Raw genomic sequence first — 17091 nt, forward strand, 5'->3', positions numbered from 1 at the left:
AGCAAAACATATCCAGCAAGTCCAGAATATTTATATTTATTTTTTTGCCATTTGTTAGTTCATGGCTCATTAATATTAGGTCAACTCATGAGCCCATTCTATTAATTTTTGAGGCCTGAAGATTTTAAAATACAGTGGGGCAAAAGTATTTAGTCAGCCACCAATTGTGCAAGTTCTCCCACTTAAAAAGATGAGAGAGGCCTGTAATTTTCATCATAGGTATACCTCAACTATGACAGACAAAATGAGAAAAAAAAAAAATCCAGAAAATCACATTGTCTGATTTTTAAAGAATTTATTTGCAAATTATGGTGGAAAATAAGTATTTGGTCAATAACAAAAGTTCATCTTAATAATTTGTTATATACCCTTTGTTGGCAATGACGGAGGTCAAACATTTTCTGTAAGTCTTCACAAGCTTTTCACACACTGTTGCTGGTATTTTGGCCCATTCCTCCATGCAGATCTCAGACTTTCAACTCCCTCCAAAGATTTTCTATGGGGTTGAGATCTGGAGACTGGCTTGGCCACTCCAGGACCTTGAAATGCTTCTTACGAAGCCACTCCTTCGTTGCCTGGGCGGTGTGTTTGGGATCATTGTCATGCTGAAAGACCCAGCCACGTTTCATCTTCAATGCCCTTGCTGATGGAAGGAGGTTTTCACTCAAAATCTCACGATACATGGCCCCATTCATTCTTTCCTTTACACGGATCAGTCGTCCTGGTCCCTTTGCAGAAAAACAGCCCCAAAGCCTGATGTTTCCACCCCCATGCTTCACAGTAGGTATGGTGTTCTTTGGATGCAACTCAGCATTCTTTCTCCTCCAAACACGACAAGTTGAGTTTCTACCAAAAAGTTCTATTTTGGTTTCATCTGACCATTGTTACTTTGGTCCCAGCTCTCTACAGGTCATTCACTAGGTCCCCCTGTGTGGTTCTGGGATTTTTGCTCACTGTTCTTGTGATCATTTTGACCCCACGGGGTGAGATCTTGCGTGGAGCCCCAGATCGAGGGAGATTATCAGTGGTCTTGTATGTCTTCCATTTTCTAATAATTGCTCCCACAGTTGATTTCCTCACACCAAGCTGCTTACCTATTGCAGATTCAGTCTTCCCAGCCTGGTGCAGGTCTACAATTTTGTTTCTGGTGTCCTTTGACAGCTCTTTGGTCTTGGCCATAGTGGAGTTTGGAGTGTGACTGTTTGAGGTTGTGGACAGGTGTCTTTTATACTGATAACGTGTTCAAACTGGTGCCATTAATACAGGTAACGAGTGGAGGACAGAGGAGCCTCTTAAAGAAGAAGTTACAGGTCTGTGAAAGCCAGAAATCTTACTTGTTTGTAGGTGACCAAATACTTATTTTACCGAGGAATTTACCAATTAATTCATTAAAAATCCTACAGTGTGATTTCCTGGATTCTTTCCCCCCATTCTGTCTCTCATAGTTGAAGTGTACCTATGATGAAAATTACAGGTATCTCTCATCTTTTTAAGTGGTGGCTGACTAAATACTTTTTTGCCCCACTGTATGATGTAAGATATTAAAATATGATGTATTACATAAGAAAAAAAAAGGAGAAAGGTCAGAATGAAATAACACAGTTTTGCATAACGATTATGACTGTGTATCCCTTTAATCATCTTATGACTCCTCAGATTTATCATTAAAGATCCTGACACACACACTCAGCAGGAGAGGGCAGTATTCTGGGTCGGTCTGAAGCATGACGTACCACAGAACTGGTACCAAAGAAAACACACGTGGGTCAGTGTGATCTGTTATGTCACAGCTTTAAAGACAGCCAGGAGCAGGACAGACAGCAGCACTTGCAGGATGATCTGTGCAGGCTGTGGATCTCAAAGACAACAGCCTCCGTTATGTCTGTGAAATCAAACACAATGTTGTTGATAAGTGATTTCAGCCTGCGCTTTCAACAAGGCCATATGATTCAGTGGGACAATTAGGCTGCATGAATGGAACAATTTGTCTCTGCACATACTGTACACATGTGCCTGTTAGAAAATGCATGCAGGAATGGAAACACTGTGCTTGTCGTCAACTCTCAAAACAATTCCACAAACTGTAGGAGCCTCTCTCGAAGATGTTAGTTGCGAGGCTGAAAAACATCTTTCCGTTTTGTCATCCAACCTCTCATCTATGTGATTTGACTTTTAGTCCCGATAAGCTACACAATGAGCCTGAGGCGCTGAAACTAATAAGGAAATAAGGAACGAACTGACATGTCATTGTTGTTTGTCAGGGAAGTGTCTTTGAAGGCTTTAGGAAGTTAAGTCAGCTGAAATTTGTGATTTTCTTTCATTTCATTTACACATTATAATGTAGATGTAGGCAGATGGAAGTGTTTAGTAACAACTATCACTCTTTTTTAAGCAGAGGCTGCAGCTGTATCAACAGATAATGAACGACAGTATAGTAAAACACAATTGTAATGTATGTTTCCACAGGAGACGTTAGAATTATAATACTGTACAAATACTGTAAAGCTGTATGCAACTCCATTATAGTGTGTTATAAACCATTCATTAAATGCATATACTGCTTATAAATACTAAATAGGGGGAGCTAAAACTTGGTGATACTGTTAAATTATTGTTTAAATTTCAAACAGTGGTTTGTGAGTGTGGGTATGTTGTACGCATGAAGAAAGTAACAGTAAAATATTTAAACAATAAAAACCAGACTAATGGTAGTGGTCCTGTAAGGCCGTACTGTTAATGTCATCATGCTCATGCTCACGGTCATAAACAACCTAGACAGTAGACAAATAAAAATTTTGACCTGAGTGCGAAAAGTGTTTGTCACAGTTGTTACAATGCATCTTGAAGGCACCATGCATGCCTGTGCCAAATTAAAACATTTCAATAAAACCCCAAAACCTCAACCTCATTGTCCACATTGCTAAAGTGCTGCAATCCCACCATAGTAATAGTTACACAACAGAGAAAATACATACATACATACACCCCACAGTGAGAGTGGGCCCCAGCTGAAAAACACTGTGGCACAGGTCTGTTATCACCAGTGGTGGAAGCTATCTGCTGTGTCCATGTGTCTCAACATACAGTGTGCAGACACTCCCACTCTCCATATAGCGTCGCTATAAGCTTCAGTTTTAACACATTATTTGGAGGAACTTAAAGATAGTAGCCTGAGATACAGAGACAATCCTGTTTTACACAGAGCAAGATTTAAAACGCGTGTAAAATGACAAAGCATACTATCAACATAGTTCCCCATAACAAGCCAATTTAAAAGGATATAACATAAAAGCATCTATATATGAAGCACCAGACGTGGGCAGAGTGTGAGTTGGACTTTTAAGCAAGTTGGTAAGAACCTGCAACGAGACGAGGATAAGAACAAAGCTGAGAAGAAAACCTAATTGGCTGAAATACATCATGACATGTTAGCCAGTGTTTGTAGTTGATAATGCTGCAGAGTCAGTCAACCAATCACAAACCAGCAAATTCACATGCCTACAGTGCCAATAAAAACTACTCAACCACTCACTGGATGTTTTCATATATGTCGATTTATAACATTGAATCACAGTAGATTTTTTTTCACACAAATAAACAGAAAAAGAGTTTTTAATGTCAAAGTGAACTAAATTCTCTATAAAGTGATCTAAAATCATGACAAATATAAAATACTAAATACTTCTTTGCTTAAGCATTCAGCCTCTTACTAATTGGATGCACCTAAATCATCAGTGGTGCAGCATGATGGTCGTAAAAGTCACATAATTAGTTGAATGGAGATATACTTTCGATACTTTTTAAAGGCACTGGACAAATTCAAACCTCTTACTGCAGGACTGACTATAAGGCAGCACAGACGAGCTCTATCAGCATTACAACAAGCAGGCCGCTGTGAGTTATCACTGAGAGCCAGAGCCAGAGCCAGCACCAAAGACCCACCTAGTCGCAGTGTAACACACCAAACCACACAATATATCATCCATGAACAAGTAGCACATACAGCATGGTTCACTTTAACCAATATAACAATTATCCAAGTCAGAATGCTAATACGACCTGATTCTTTATGGACCGGCTGTGATCATTATGATGATGTTTATATCATTCAGTGATGAGATGGTGGCAATTCTCATTTTCTATTTCCGCTTAAAAAAAAATGTAATTTTTTGTGCCCTCTGGTCTCGGATCATCTACCTAGAAATAAAGACACACTAAATTATCTGTAAGCATGTTCTTAGTTGAGATGATGTCGATGTTTGTATTTGCAATATGAATGGTAGCAACAGTACACGCTACATTGAATATGGCGCCCCTTAGTGTAAACAATGAGGCAAGCTCCTGCATGACTAAGGCTAAATGATTTGTTTCATGGTCCACTTATATGATAAAACTCAGCGTGATAAAGTTCAACTATAACCTTTTCTTTTTTTACTTTAAGCTATAACACTGAAAAGTCATTAGGTGTTTGTTTTTTTGTTGTTGTTGTTTCCCCAGTAGTGAACTAGGGATTCAGTTAATAGAGTTTTTAAATAATTTAACAAATTATGGAACAAGAAAACTTCCAAGTTTGACTTAAACCTTCATTTAACAGTCTGACATGTCAGTACCTTAGAGCGGAACACAAAGTGTTGCAGGCTGCAACACAACAAACAGAAAAAACACGTTTATCTTGTATTGCCAATTAGTTGCTACATGTTGGGGAACATTACCAAGAGACACATGATGCAAACTAACAGTGGATAGCACCCAAAGGAGCCGCCCTGTGTTTCAGCTGTACATCATCACCACACCTAGTGAGGTATTTTTAGAAAGCTGGTGTGCGTTATTAAAAGGGTAAGAGCTTAGACAATGAGTGTAGTTCTGTACCTTTTATGTCTGTATGCAACTATGAAGTGATCGCGCAGAGTTTATACAGTGTGTTGAAAACAAGAAAAGACACTGTGATAAAGTGAAAAAGTGACAAACAAGAGCAATTAAAACAACCATTACCTTTATTTAAAGTCTGCAGTTTGGACATCTGAGTTAACAAAGCCAAAATGATTTGTGGTGACAACATATAAGAGTGAGCTGACAGACCAGTGAGTGGTGGTCTTCAGAAGCACTGCTGATGGTTGCTCTAGTACCTGACCAGTTCAAACAACAGAGGAGCTTAACACTAAAGAAGACACTAAGAATAGCACAACAGATTCAGACCGCATACTCGTCAGAGCTCAGCTGCTCCAGACATTTACAATCCATCATTTAAATTGTTTAACATATTCCAGTTTGAAAGGCATAAAGACAGAAAACTATTAATGTTGGGTTACCCACCAGAAATTATATGACATTACTTCAGTAGCCAAAACCTGTACAGTAGAGAAGTGTTTGAAATAGTTATCAATGCTCATAAAAAAAAAAAAAGCTTTAATAATAGATTATTCAGCATAGATCGGAGAAGAGGCAGAAATCTAGTGTCTCCCTTTATGATTGAAAAAATAATTTGTACTGTCCTTGCATTCACTGAAAAGTGGTAGTTGCATCTGTGATCAATAAGCTAAGACTTGAAAAACAAACAAACAAAAAAAAAAAAAAAAAAAAAAAAAAAGCAACAATTAGGCAATGTGGCTGTAGGAGAATAAAAGTGAGCTCCCTCACACTCAAACCCTTCTGCGCCATCTTCTCCCCGTCTCTGTTCCAATAAGGAGGGAATTCCAGGAATAGATTCATCATACCACAACCCTTAACTCTTTAGGCCACAGTAATCATTGGCAGCCTGGAGCACCACAATGGGAACAGAGATAGGAGCGAGAGGGCAGAGCAGAGTTTGGTGATTTGCATCCGAGAAAGCAGCTTACTGGTGATAGCGCATCTCTGTTGGATTCGTTCTGTCCCAGCCGGTTTTATTCGGGTTGGGGTAAACCAGAGTTGGCATTGGCAGTTTACAGTTGCACTGGCCTGTCTCGATGCTGCTGATGTTGAAGCAGGACGGAGGGAGGTTTACATGATGACGCATGGCGCACGGCTTTTGGTGATCTTCTGCACAGGTTTGCCATCGCAGGCAGCCTGGACTGCATTCATGACCTGGACCAGGAAACAGGAAGAAAAAAAAAAAAAAAAAAAAAAATCTGAGAATGGTATTGCTGTGATTTATATTTTACAGGTAGTTTGTGTGAGTGTATGTTACTCACATCATCCTCATAGGGGAAGCCACCTGTCTCAAGCTTGGAGAAGACCAGCTGCCCATTGATTTCAATCTCAAAGCTGCCTGAAGTATACAATAAAAAAAAGGGGATAAGATAAGCTTTGTGGAGTGACCTCTGATTTAGTACTACGTGGCTACATATAAAGGTCATATCAGACATACAGATCCTGGATCCGAGCTGAATTATTCCCTCTTTTCGCTTGAAGTCACACTTACCTTGTCTTCCCACAGAGCCTGACACATCCGCCTCGGGAAACTCATCCCGGACGACCCGGGCGAGCTCTCGATAGCGGGGCTCGTATCCTCATGCTCCACTTCACAGCAAAAAAAAAAACAAAACAACAAAACAACAGGTTTTACACACGTTAGCAGAACAATTGTGTTTCTGAGGCTACAAACACTGCTGCCCACTCACTATAGCTTAGCTTAGCTAGTGAGCTAATGATGCTAATGCTGTCTAACCTACAGTGATAACAGTCTTTAAAATGAGATTTAAGGGACGGACACAGATAAAGGTTAGCTGGAGACTTCAATCAAATAAAAATGAGCGTGTTAAAATATATAAATACCAGTATTCGACCCTGATTTTCACCCCCATCGCGGCTGTTCCTCCGGCTCTGTCAGCAGGTCGCAGCTCGGTGTGGCGAGTGGTGCGTTTGCTGCTTTTGTAACGCTGAGCCGGAGAGGGAGGGGAGGGGGGGCGGAGCTTAACCCTGAAGACATCAGTGACACCAGCTGACAGTTTGTCACACGTAAACCAAGAATTAGACACACACGAAAATTCCTGTGTGACATGACCTGCAGCAAACTGTCCTCCTCCTCTGTCCTGGCTGAGGAGAAAGGCTGCATTCACTGTCAACCCAGGGATCAGAGCCTCTGACACAGCTGCTGAACTGGCATTAAGCATAGAGAAAGTCCACCACTAGTTTTATTTTATTTATTATTATTATTATTATTTTTTTTTTATATCCATGTTGGCTTTGAGGATGAAGCAAAGCAAAATAAATCCCACTCATGCTTGCTGCCTCCTGGCCCAGTGTACACCCAGTCCCACGGCCTGAATCCTGCCCATATACAGCATGACTGTCAGATGCCACATCTGCTCCAGCTGTGACAAACACAGAAAACCTTTGCAGCTGTCAGACAACACTGGAGAATAATATGGGCCAGACTCAGGCCAAGGGCCCAGGCATACGTTGGACCAGAAGCGTCATTTTGTCAGAGAGATGTGTCGACATCAAGTTATTTCTTGTTTTTAGTCAGGGAAATGCCCAGATTGCTGACTTTCAGAGTGACAGCCAGGTCTGAAACAGTTAGACATTCTCCCTCGCACACTGAATCACTCACAAGTCCCCTAAACACATGAAGCACAAAAATCTGATGATCATCCCTACCACTGGTAGTGAAGTACACCACAGAGCGTTCCCAGGCCATCAATGTTCTTCCAAAGAGATTTCAATAAATCCATTATCTAGTAGTTGCTCTGCACAGACCGGCCAATTACTTCAGTAATTCTTCGGTATGATCTGGATATATCAGATATATTTATGTGAAACATGATCATGGTGTAAACCAAATGATTTCTTACTATTTAACACCAGCAAATAGCTTTACACTGGAAATTACTTTGAGGCCCTTGTATTAAAACCATCTATGACTGGCTTTGTCCAGGGCAGCTGACTCCACCTTGTGGTACTGTTGGTGCTGTTGGTGTTGGTGCCTCCTCCTTGTCTCTCTCTCCCACTGCGTGTTTGTGTCTTTCCAACATCTGCTATGTGTTATGTAGGAAATGACCTCTATACCAAAGACAATTCATGTTCCTTGAGAGTTCCTCATAAAATATGACAAGATAAGCCTCAGAAAAACATTTTCCAAAGCTGATATGGTCAAGTAAAAGTGGCAATGCTTCAACATAAAAATACTTCATAGCAAGTAAAAGTACTACAGAAAGTATTACACGATTATATGTCAGGTTATTTGATTATAATCACTGATAAATGAGTTTTAAGTAGAATTTTACTGCTGTAGTCAAAGCTGAGCTTATCTTTTAATTGAGCAGTAACTATAGTGATCAAATAAATGGAGTAAAAAGTGCAATATTTCTGTTTGAATTGTGGTGAAATAGAAGATAAAGGAAAAGGAAGTACTTAAGTGAAGTGAAAGTGCCCCAAATTGAAACTTAACTTCCTTAAATGTAGTTAGTTAAATCCTTGTTCCAACAAAAGCTAAGTGATCATTTTTCTTTACTTTCCAAACCCACCAGCTTTTTGAGTCCTGCTCATATTTGTTCTTATATTTGATGTATTTCTTTACAAATTCATTTAATTCATTGTAAATTTACTTTTAAATTCTAACTTTAAATAGACATTATGTGAGAAACAAAATGAACTCTGTGTGTGTGTGTGTGTGGTAAATGATAAATGCCACACACGCTGTCTCTGTGTTGTCTTTCAGAGTGGACTGTCGACCTGCTGCTGAGAGGTGTGGTTCTTCCGTCCATGGCATGTGTGTCTGATTAGTCATTACAGACAACCTTCAGACTCATAAAACACAAACTCCTGCTATCTCTCCTTCAACAGCAGCTCTGTCCACATTTTTGCACAAAGAACAAGGAAACGAGACGTGAAGACACAATGTTTATTTTAAAATCTACCAAGAAATAGAGAAGACAGAACGAGAGATGGCGTCCAGCGAGCAGTCAGCATGTAAGTTTTAGTTCCTTATGTCCTACAATAACCTCATTACAGCCATGATTATTGATTTTCAGTTTTAAAGATATTGTTATGAAAACCCAAACAATCAATTTGTAAAAGTTATGCTGGAGTCATCGGTGTCATATATGTTGATATTTTTTAAACTTTCATAATCGTTTTTGTGCATTGTAGTTTTATCGATTAGCCTGTAATTTAGGGGCAGATCAATATTTTACGTGTGCAATGCTATAATTTGTTAATATGTTTAAATCAGAATCAAACCAGTGGTCAGAAGATAGTAAAAATGGCCATTATAATTCATCAAAGCCAATCTGACATATTACTTTTTTTTTTGTTTGACCAACAGCCCAAAATGTAAAAGAATCCTCCATTTAAGTGAATGGAATTTCAAAATCCATTTACTTTTATATAAGACCAAGAAAACATTTACATTTCAAAAACTGGGACAAGTGACGTTTTGGTTTAAAAGTCTTAAATGAGATGATGAATCACTCAGCAAAGGTTTCAATCAAACATTTTCAATTTACTTCGATAATAAACGAAGAACAACAAAGAATATTCACATTTAAGAAGAATCTGAATCTGAATCCAGCGAGGTTTTGATGTTTGTTTAAGAAAAGTCACTTACTCAATGGCCTGTCAACAATGTTATATATAATAATACTTAAACTCAAAGATGTTTAGTTTGCTATCATAAAAGATTTTTTTAAAAATCAGAAAATATTCACATTTCGGAAGATGGAAGCAGTCAATTTTTGCTTAAAAAATTACTTAAACTTAATCCTTATTACTATTAATAGATAAATAATCTTAATACTTAATCAATTATCAAAATTGTTCCTGCTTAATTCTCTCTTTCATTCAAACTCTAAGACATTACTATTATAAAAGACAAAAAAACATTTAATATGAAACTAAATATTGATTATCCAGATTGTTACCAATCAAATAGACAAATGGATTACCTGAGTAATTGTTTCAGGTTTACATTTTGCTCATTGTTTGTTCATGGTATGAACTCACTTGATCTGTTCCTCCTCAATTCAGGATTTATCAACCAATTTGAACAAGAAATGTGATATTAGGCTACGTAACTTATATTGAGATGAGAGGGGTTAATAATATTAATTATGTGTCCTCTTTTCCTCCGTATATGTGTTTCTTCTCTAGGGGGCGGCTGGTGTACCTCACAGTTAAGGATCGTCCTTCTTGGCGGCAGAAACTCAGGAAAGAGCTCTGTGGGGAACTTACTCCTGGGAAAAGAGGAGTTTGTCACCCAAGAGAGGACCTCCTGCTCCCGGAGGCTGGGCATGGTGGCCGGACAGTGGCTCACAGTGGTGGACACCCCCGGCTGGTGGTGCGACTTCAGCGTTCAGGACACATCTGAGCTGGTGAAGAGGGAGATCATCAGCAGCGTCTCTCTGTGCTCACCAGGCCCACATGTGTTTCTGATCACGGTCAAGGCGAGCTCGGCCTTCTCAGAGAAGCGACGCAGGGCCGTGGAGGAGCACGTTGCCCTGCTGGGTGAGAGGGTGTGGAGCCACTGCATGGTTGTGTTCACCTGCGCCGACAGGTCCAGACACACAGCAGCTGAGCAGCATGTGGAAACAGGGGGGGCAGCTCTCTGCTGGCTCAGGGAGAAGTGCAGTCAGAGGTGGCACAGCGTCGTCCTGAGCGATGACGCTGAAGTCTCAGAGCTGCTGGAGAAGATACAGAAACTTGTCACAGAAAATGGAAACAGAGTGTTTGAAATGCAGGAAAACATTTTACAGGCCACGGCAGAGCAGAAGAGACGAGCGGAGGAGAGAGCACAGCAGAGGTCTGTGAGAATGAGGAAACACAGAGCTCTCATGCAAGGTGAGCTAATTCTAATATCTGTGTGTTCATGGTAATACATGTCACCCAGTACAACAGTGTGGCTTGATCATGTGTTTTGAAATGGATTTGGACAATAATGGAGGAATAAGAAATCAGACTCAGAAAATACTTAACGGGATCAAATCATTGTTGGTTTGATTTTTTCAGGCTGAACATAATAAAACTATAGAAATTCAACACACATCTTTTAAAACCAGTTTAAATTTGGTAAAAATGTCAAAGTTGATAAGAAACTCATAGCTGCTTTTACAGTAATTTCACTTACTTAATGTGAAATAGATCTTAACTACACCATAGTTATACTATAGCTGTACTATATAAATATAGTATTGTATAGAATTGAAATTCTGGAAAAACTAACCTTCCAAACACAGTAGTTGGACATTTTGGAAAATGTGCTTTGTTTTCTTTCTTGCTGAGAGTTTCCTGAAAAGTTTGATGCCATTCCCATGTCTGCACAGTCAATATGAAGCTACTACCAGGAGCCAGTTAGCCTAGCTTAGCATCAAGACTGGAAACAGGGTCAAACAGCTAACATGGTTCTGTTCCATAGGTAGTGAAATCTGCAAACTAACACTTCTAAAGCTCACATGTTAACACAGACTGAAGTCTTGTTGACATTGTGACCAACCAGGAGAGACCTGCCAAAAATCAGTCTGGTAAACTCACTCAACTAAACGAGCTGTTTCCAGTCTAATACAAAGCTAACAGGCTGCTGGCCCTGGCTTCATATGAAACAAACAGATGTGAGAGAGATTCTCATTTAACTCCCAGCAAGAGAGTGAGTAAGTGTACTTCCTGTTTCTGTTACCTGGGCCCTGAGCTGTTGCAAATCATCAAATCAAAGATACATAGAAAATATATTGAATAAAGTTGGAATAAACACTTGTGCTACTTTTGAATCCCTTTGCTCTGCATTTCCACGTTCATTCTTTCAGAGAGGTCGCGACCCCTTACAAATATCAGGATTGTGTTAGTGGGAGCAAAGGGTTCTGGGAAGACCTCAGCACTGAATACAATCCTGGGCAGAGACAGCACCCAGCCACTCAGGAGAACAGCTCAGTGTCTGGTTGGAGAAGGAGTGGTGTTTGGGAGACACCTGACCGTGGTGGACACTCCGGGCTGGTGGATGAACTACTTCTGTGAGGAGACTACCATCTTTGACCAGAGGGAGATGGTGGTCAGTTTGTCTCTCTGCCCTCCTGGGCCTCATGTCTTCCTGCTGGTGATCCGCATGGACAGAGCCTTCACGGAAACCTACAGGCGAGCAGTGCAGGAGCACCTCCAGCTGATCAGTGAGCACATCTGGAGTCGCGTCCTCGTGCTGTTTGGTTTCGGGGACTGGCTGGGAGGCACAACGACTGAGCACTTCATCGAGAGCGAGGGAGAGCCTCTGCAGTGGCTCACTGAGAGATGCGGCAACAGGTATCACGTCCTGAACAATAAAACTAAAGGGGATGGATTTCAAGTCAGAGAGCTGATTGGGAAGATTGAAGAAATGTTGACCGGTGGCAACAGTTACCACTATTATGAAATAGAGAGGAATGTGATGGAGCAACTGGAGGTGAAGATGAGAGGAGAGAAGGAGAGAGCCAAGGAGAGACTGATGAAGAAGGAGAAACAAAGGCAGATGGCGAGGTCTCAGCTTGGTGAGTTACTTACACTTACACTGTCAGCCTGATGCTGTTTTACCCATTCAATAAACAATATTTCATTTAGCTGATGAGATGTTCTTTTCTGTTTGGATTTGAGGACGCAGCTCAACCGGACAGAGTTTGTTTGCCATGTTTCTAACAGAGCTGTCAAACGTCTTTCCAACAGAGAAACTCAACCCTCTTCCAGAAATGAGGGTAGTGCTTGTTGGTGGCAGGAGAACAGGCAAGAGCTCCTGTGGGAACACCATCCTGAGCAGAGGGTGCTTCGCCACAGACACCCAGACCACTTCCTGTGCTGAAAACCAAAGCAAAATCAGCGGCAAGATGGTTACAGTGCTGGACACACCAGGCTGCTTCTCTGTGACCTCTGACCTCCTCATGGCTCCTTCATCCTGTGCTATCCTCCTGGTTGTTAACATGAGCTCCTCATTCAAAGATACCCACAGGAAGGACTTGGAGAAACAGCTGGAGGCAAGCGGAGGCCAGATGTGGAGCAGAGCTATGGTCCTGTTCAGCTACGGCGACTGGCTGGGCGACACGATGATCGAGCAGCACATTGAGAGCGAAGGCGAGCCGCTGCAGAGGCTTGTCGAGAAGTGTGGGAACAGATATCACGTCCTGGATAACAAACACTGGGGGGATGGGGCTCAGGCTAAGGAGCTGATTGAGCTGATGGAGGAGATGCTGGTTGAAGAGAGGCTGGCAGCTCTTCACAGAGGTGATCACATGTGGAAAAGTGTGTCTGCAGCACAAGAGCAGGAGCCAGACGCAGCGACACCATGTAAAAGGGATTTAATCATGTCCTGTGACTGTGAGTAAAACTGAAATTTATTACGCTTGTGACACGCTTCCTTTAGAGAAGTTGCTCCATGACTAGGATTACAAAAGGTCACAAGACAGGGCAAGACAAGAGGGCTCATGGCAATGCAGAAATTGTAACAAAAACCCTTTGTTTTATTGTTGATTACATTTATTTCTCTGAAATCTCTCTGATCTCTTGATTTTTCCCTCTGAGAATTATCTCATTTCTTCAGGCCTCTAGCTATCACTCAAACAATCACTTATTGTATGACTTGCGATAGACACATGATCATTGACAAGGAGTCACAAGATGGTGTTATATTTAAGATATCACAAACAAGAGAGGTTGGGAAATAGTTTTAAAACATCTGCTTTCATACTTGAACACATCTAACAGGATGGTTTGGTAGTTGAAAATAGGATTTCTGCAATTTCTTTCTTTCTTTTGCCTATTGTAGCTTTTTAAATTCAGTTACAATATAGGCCCCAAAAGACAAACTCATTGTTTCACTGACACACTTTTTTTTTTTTTTACACAAACACATAACATAGAGAAAATATCCGCAGTCATTACCCTCAAACATGGTTTTTAAAAAATGGTCTTGAAAAAATAGATATTCCAGAGTTGGAAAATAAAATAAATGATGGAATTCTATCAAAAATGACAGTAACAGTAAGTGGTATAATGAATGTTTAAACAAACTGACTACACACAACAAATGCAACAAAAATCATTTCAAAAATGAGAAAAGTTTAAGAATTTTTATCCACTAAGGGTAAGAAATAAATTAACATTTACATCTGCCAACATGCACAGTGATATAAGTGTGATAATCAATATCATATGGTTAGTTCACATTAATAAAAACATGTACCACAGTGTACATATAGCTGGCCAGATGTTCCAGTGTCACATAGTCATAGAAAATAAAAAATAGTATGCAATAGTACAGAACTTTTAAAGAACATCCACTATACTTCATTTTTAATGGTATCCTCTTCTTATTAAAACATACAAACATACAACAGAGAAGGATACAATGACAGAATACTGTGCATAACAGGGCAGTACATTTAGAAAAAAAAAAGTCATATCAGGTGTAACATGGGGAGGGATCAAATAAAATCTGGTTTATGGTGCAAACGATGACTCACTGTAAAAGAGAGATAAGCAGATTTATATCGTTGGCTGGATGGAGACGTTTGTTAAAGGATAGGCTGGAATTTTTATGGCTCACATGAAATCACATCAGTATTATTGTTTTTCCTTTACAGCGACTGAATCAGCTGCTTCCACGGCTCAAACATCACTGAACTGCTCAGACGGTGCAGATCCCGGTGGTCAGATAGTGGCAGTACCAGGAGGAAGAGCGGGGGGACGGACTGGACTCACCATCCTGGACAGAGACAACTTCATGTCCATCTTAACCTCTGTGCTCTCTGGTAAAAGAAGACTGAGGTGGGCTGCTGCAGGCCACAGGAGACTAACAGTAAATCTGCCCGGCTGGTTTCCTGCTGATGATCCTCACAGCAGCCTGAGACTGAACGGTGAAAGCCAGTCACATCTGTTCTCACCCACACATCCAACAATGCTTTTGATTTTACCTCAAACACAGAGCAGTATGCTCACGGAGGGAAATGTTATGAATGTGCATTCCCTTTGCCATCCTGCCCTGAGAGAACGGACCCTCAGGAGGCTCACTGAGGCTGGAGGCCTGCAGCAGCTGATCGACCAGTGGGGCGACAGCAGCCTGGAGGAACTGGAGGCCTTTATAGACACATACTTCGAGATGGTGTGGGAACAAACCATGGGGTCATTTCAGCCGACTGAGTGTGACTCTCCTGCCACAGAGCAGGACGCCGCGGTCGGGGAGGCTGGAGAGGAGGAAGTGCTCTCATCCATAGACAAGAAACTCTCGAAGCTGGAGCTCCTCGAGGAGATCAGGAGCGATCTGGCTGAGCTGAGGGAGAGTCTGGAGCACAGCTGGAAGACCATACAGGAGCTCAGAGACAAAAGTAAACAAGACCCCAGTGATACATGTTGATACAGGAGAAATCAAGAATCAAAGATGGAGGAAGTAAGATAGTATGAATTGTTATTTCAAGTTATAATAGATACATTTGCTCTTTACTTAAGTCTAAGTAAGTTTTGAAGTACTTTTACTTCACTTTTGTATTTCCATTTTCTGCCACTTAATACTTAAATCAAGCAAATACTGTACTTTTTACTCCACTCCACTCACAGTTTTTTTTTTGCAGATTCACATTAATACTGCAAAACAGAATGAATTATGATATATTATTATTATTATTATTATTATTATTATTATTATTATAGGTTAATAAGTTAAAACAAAACTTAATTGAGCTGTGGTGGGAAATTCACAAGCTACTCAGCAGTATAGAAAATAGTTAAAGTAAGCCCCACACACTACCAGCTGTAACATTAAAATGATATTAATAAATAGTAATATAATATAAATCATAATTATTATCATACTTTTGTACTTTCTGAATGCAGGATATTTACTTGTAACCAAATATTTCTACACTGTGGTATTGTTACTTCTACTGAGTAAAAGATGTCAGAACTTCTTCCACCGTCAAGGTTTTGTGATATTTGTCCACAAGGGGGAGCTCCTGTATAAGAGTGGTTATGCATATGATCGTCTACTTGTTTCCTCTGATCCACCAGAATGCATTTGCTTTTCTTAGAAATCTTGAAATGGATTGAATAAGGTGAGTTTGATGGTTAGTTTCCCCAAAGCATCGCAATGAAGACTAATAACAGATTTTGCCTTTACATTTTCTTATTTTCTCCACTATATACATTATTCACTATGGTCCAAAAGTATATGGACACTTGAACATTATACCCATTGTTGAGATTACTTTTGTTGTTTATGTGTTGACCTAATTCTCAGGCAAAGTTTGAACATGTACTAAGCGATGTTTCTCACATTTTTATTATACAAGGAGAAGTGAAACACGCAGCGCAGTACAACGAAACACCACCACAAACTGCCTTCGCACAACCCTGGCACACTTTTAATAGCAATTAGAAATGAGATCATGTTAAGCGTATATCGACACCCGAAAATTACACCCATACGTGATTGTTAAATGTGTAATTCCCAAACTGTGGGCATTAATCCGCTGCTAAAACAGTCCTCACTCCTGTGGGAAGGTTTTCTACAAGATTTCCAAACCTGGCTGCAGGGATTTTCTCCCATTTATTCACAAGAGCATTGACGCGATTAGTATTAGGCCTGGCTCTCGGTCGGCGTTGCAGTTCATCCCAAAGTTTCATCCCTGTGGGGTTGAGGTCAGGTCTCTGTGCAAGCCAGTCAAGTGAGAAAACCATTTCTTTATTGACATCCCTGCATGAAAGGCATGAAAGAGGAAGCTAAAAGAGTGGAAGGATAGAGACCGGTCAATAATTATTAAAAGACCATAGATGTGGTAGCCTATGGCATCTTACACAGAAGTACAACCACACTGTTCTGTAAGTGTCTGTCATATATGATACATTTTCAGGACTCAGAAAAAAAAATATTTAAAGGGTTCAGCTGGTACAATATTTTAAGTGAGGGCCTCAAAATCCATGAAAATGGAGACTCTTTACAGGAATTTGCCAACACAGGGTCTGCAGAAGTAACCAAGGAAGATGAACTTTAAAATGTGGAGACAGAGGTTATGATCTCATGGAAATCATCGTGTGCAACCCAAGATAGGGCCAAAAATGTTTGACCTCAGTCTGGAGGTATGTTAAGGGAGCCAAAATATCACATAGCGTCATAGTCAAAAGTGGGTACAAGATTTAAGTGGGAATCTGTAGTGTGGTACAAGTGGAAAGATA

The 17091-nt window shown here is 40.4% G+C and overlaps 2 protein-coding genes across 3 annotated transcripts; one reads left to right on the forward strand and one right to left on the reverse strand.

Annotated features, from left to right (window-relative positions):
• Positions 1–4976: 4976 nt before the first annotated feature.
• On the reverse strand, positions 4977–6904 carry LOC139612972 (migration and invasion enhancer 1-like). The gene is made up of 4 exons (XM_071469184.1): positions 6754–6904; positions 6401–6498; positions 6171–6247; positions 4977–6063 (listed from the first exon to the last, which is right to left on the reverse strand). Exons 1-4 carry the CDS (start codon positions 6780–6782, stop codon positions 5980–5982), a joined length of 288 nt encoding a protein of 95 aa, XP_071325285.1. The 5' UTR covers positions 6783–6904; the 3' UTR covers positions 4977–5979.
• Positions 6905–8404: 1500 nt separating this feature from the next.
• On the forward strand, positions 8405–15839 carry LOC139612981 (GTPase IMAP family member 8). 2 transcript variants are annotated; one of them, XM_071469205.1, is made up of 5 exons: positions 8405–8889; positions 10069–10755; positions 11715–12425; positions 12598–13242; positions 14508–15839. In XM_071469205.1, exons 1-5 carry the CDS (start codon positions 8865–8867, stop codon positions 15275–15277), a joined length of 2838 nt encoding a protein of 945 aa, XP_071325306.1. In that variant the 5' UTR covers positions 8405–8864; the 3' UTR covers positions 15278–15839. The 2 variants fall into 2 exon arrangements, with proteins under 2 accessions (XP_071325306.1, XP_071325298.1); XM_071469197.1 differs by lacking the exon at positions 8405–8889 and having other exon boundaries at positions 9832–10755.
• Positions 15840–17091: the final 1252 nt, after the last annotated feature.

This window comes from Trachinotus anak, unplaced genomic scaffold (genome assembly GCF_046630095.1).
Source record: "Trachinotus anak isolate AG129_WGS33_773 ecotype Australia unplaced genomic scaffold, CSIRO_AGI_Tana_v1 ptg000003l, whole genome shotgun sequence".
NCBI lineage: Eukaryota > Metazoa > Chordata > Actinopteri > Carangiformes > Carangidae > Trachinotus > Trachinotus anak.